Genomic DNA, 2,274 nt, shown 5'->3' on the forward strand with positions numbered 1-2,274 from the left:
CCACTATAGCCATACGTAGACATTAAAAATTTGTTCTTGTCCAGTACAGAAGAACCATTTTACTAGAACTCATTTCCTGGCATCCACTTCCCACTGAACATCCTTTGATGCTCAAGGAGGTTCACTGAGAGGGGTCCCTGGAGTTCGTATTCACCGAGTGCTCTGATATTAAAGGTGGTCTTGCCTTGAACTTTTCTTTTCACCATGTGCTCTTGCTTCTTGTTGCAGAACTTACCCCAAATTACTGTGGGCCTCCTTATCACTGTCCCCCGTGATTCCAGCCATGTTTATCATCCTGTGTCCACACCTATATATCCTTTTATCTTTCTGCCCTGGTAATCTTTAAGCAACTTCAGGGGAGGTGAAAATGTTTATTGTCCCTTCTTTAGCAATGTCCTGCCAAACAACCCCAACCCTCCCAACTCCCTCTCACACCCCACCATTCCCACTGCCCTCCTCCCCTGCACATCTCACTCCTCCCCACTGAATCCTTCCCACTGCAGGGAGCTGCTGAGGAGCCACATGGTCCATCCCTGGATTCTCCAAGCACTGACTGCCCATCCACTCTGACCACAGCCAGGGGCCACATCCCACTGCCTGCCCAGCATCCATCCATGGAGGTGACCACCGTGTCCCCATCTCCTGCCTCACTCACTGAAGGAGAAGATCTGTGTGAGGCAGATGTGACAAATGTGGCCATACACAGTGTGACCCTGCTCATCTGCCTCTGTGGGCTGGCTGGGAACGGGGCTGTCATCGGCCTCCTCAGCCTGAAAAGCTGCAAAAACGAAATCTTTGACCTGGCTGTCACTGACTTCCTCTTCCTTCTCCTCACAGTCCTCTCTGCCCTCCTCTTCCTGGTGGAGGACGTGTCCTGCTTTCATATCATGCCCAGGCTGTACATACAGTTTTTTTTTGAGCTGTCTGTGTCCTCGTATTACTGGGCACTGTTCTGGCTGATGGTCAACAGCCCCGTGCGGTACATGTACAAGATATGGAAGTTGTGCTGCCACTGGAACCCTCCTGAGCGCATGTGGTTGGTGGCAAACAGTGCCAAATCCTATGGCTTCTTTGCTCTCTTCACTGTCATTCCCACGGTGACTTTCCTGTGCCCATCACAAGAGCAGGAGCGCTGCCGGGCGACTTTCATCTCTGTGTTCACGATCATCCTGCTCTTCTTTGCTGCACCCGTGGTCATTTCCAGCACAATCGATTTCATTAAGGCCAAGTGGGGCTCCCAGCAGCAGCAACCCATGAGGAGTGACATCTCTGTCTTCCTCACTGTGCTCCTCACTCTCATCCTAAGCCTCTGCAATTTCCTGCAGCAGCTTGGGTACATCGCTGTGTCATCCCACATTGTTTTCCTGCTCACCAGCATGAACAGCAGCATCAAACCCTTCATCTACTTCTTGGCAGGGTGGTGCACAAGACCCTGCTCCATGGCGAGCTGCTGGAGGCTCTGTAGAGTGCGATCTCTCAGGGATTCCCTCCAGAGGGTCTTTGAGGAGCAGAAAGAAAAAACTGACCACAGCAATGATGCCTCAGGGACACGGGGATGTGAGCCTGCTGATCCCTTCCACTGCTCTGCTGAAGGACCTCGGCCAGAGGCTGAGGGTTTCCTTGAGTCTTCTCATTAATAAATATCCATGGGATCACCTTCCCCATGGTGGTGCATTCCTGCAGGAGAAGGGAGCAGGGGCATTGCCTTGGGTGATTTTTTGGGATGCTCTGCAGGGAGAACATTGCAGCATGGCTTTCCTGCTCCCTCCTGGATCCACATGGCTCTAAGCAGTGCAGCTGGGCTCAGTGCTGTTCCCCAGCTCTATTCCCCATGCCAATGACCCTCATGGCCTCGGCCCCAGGGAATGAACTCCATCTCCTTTGGCTCAGCAGATGAGTTCCATGGTGTTTTCATCAGGGATCTCTTGCCTGCAAAGAATGGGACACCTTAATCCCTGGGGACACACCCAGCACGGCGTGGCAGTGATTTCCCAAATCCCTGCAGGGCTGGTGCCTCTGGATGGCAGGAGAGGGGTTGGGATCACAGGGAGCATCCTTCCCCTTCTGTCCAGCAGAGCCAGCCCTGCATTCCCAGCTGATGGGAAGGGACACCAGGTAGGGCTGTAGAGCTGGGGAGGGACAGCAACATTCCCTTATCCTTTCAGTGGGAATGTCTCACATTTTTCAATTCCAGAACTTAATCTTTCTGAGAAAAGTGCAGTGTTGATAGTGAACTCCACTGAACTCCTGTGCCTGTATCCAGAAAGTACATGG

At 52.5% G+C, this 2,274-nt stretch overlaps 1 protein-coding gene across 1 annotated transcript; it reads left to right on the forward strand.

The window, feature by feature from the left end:
- The first annotated feature begins 432 nt into the window (after window positions 1-432).
- On the forward strand, window positions 433-1,637 carry LOC134419906 (mas-related G-protein coupled receptor member H-like). The gene has a single exon (XM_063159507.1). The coding sequence runs from the start codon at window positions 615-617 to the stop codon at window positions 1,635-1,637; it is 1,023 nt and encodes a 340-aa protein (XP_063015577.1). The 5' UTR covers window positions 433-614.
- The last annotated feature ends 637 nt before the right edge of the window (window positions 1,638-2,274 follow it).

This window comes from Melospiza melodia, chromosome 6 (assembly GCF_035770615.1).
Source record: "Melospiza melodia melodia isolate bMelMel2 chromosome 6, bMelMel2.pri, whole genome shotgun sequence".
Lineage (NCBI taxonomy): Eukaryota > Metazoa > Chordata > Aves > Passeriformes > Passerellidae > Melospiza > Melospiza melodia.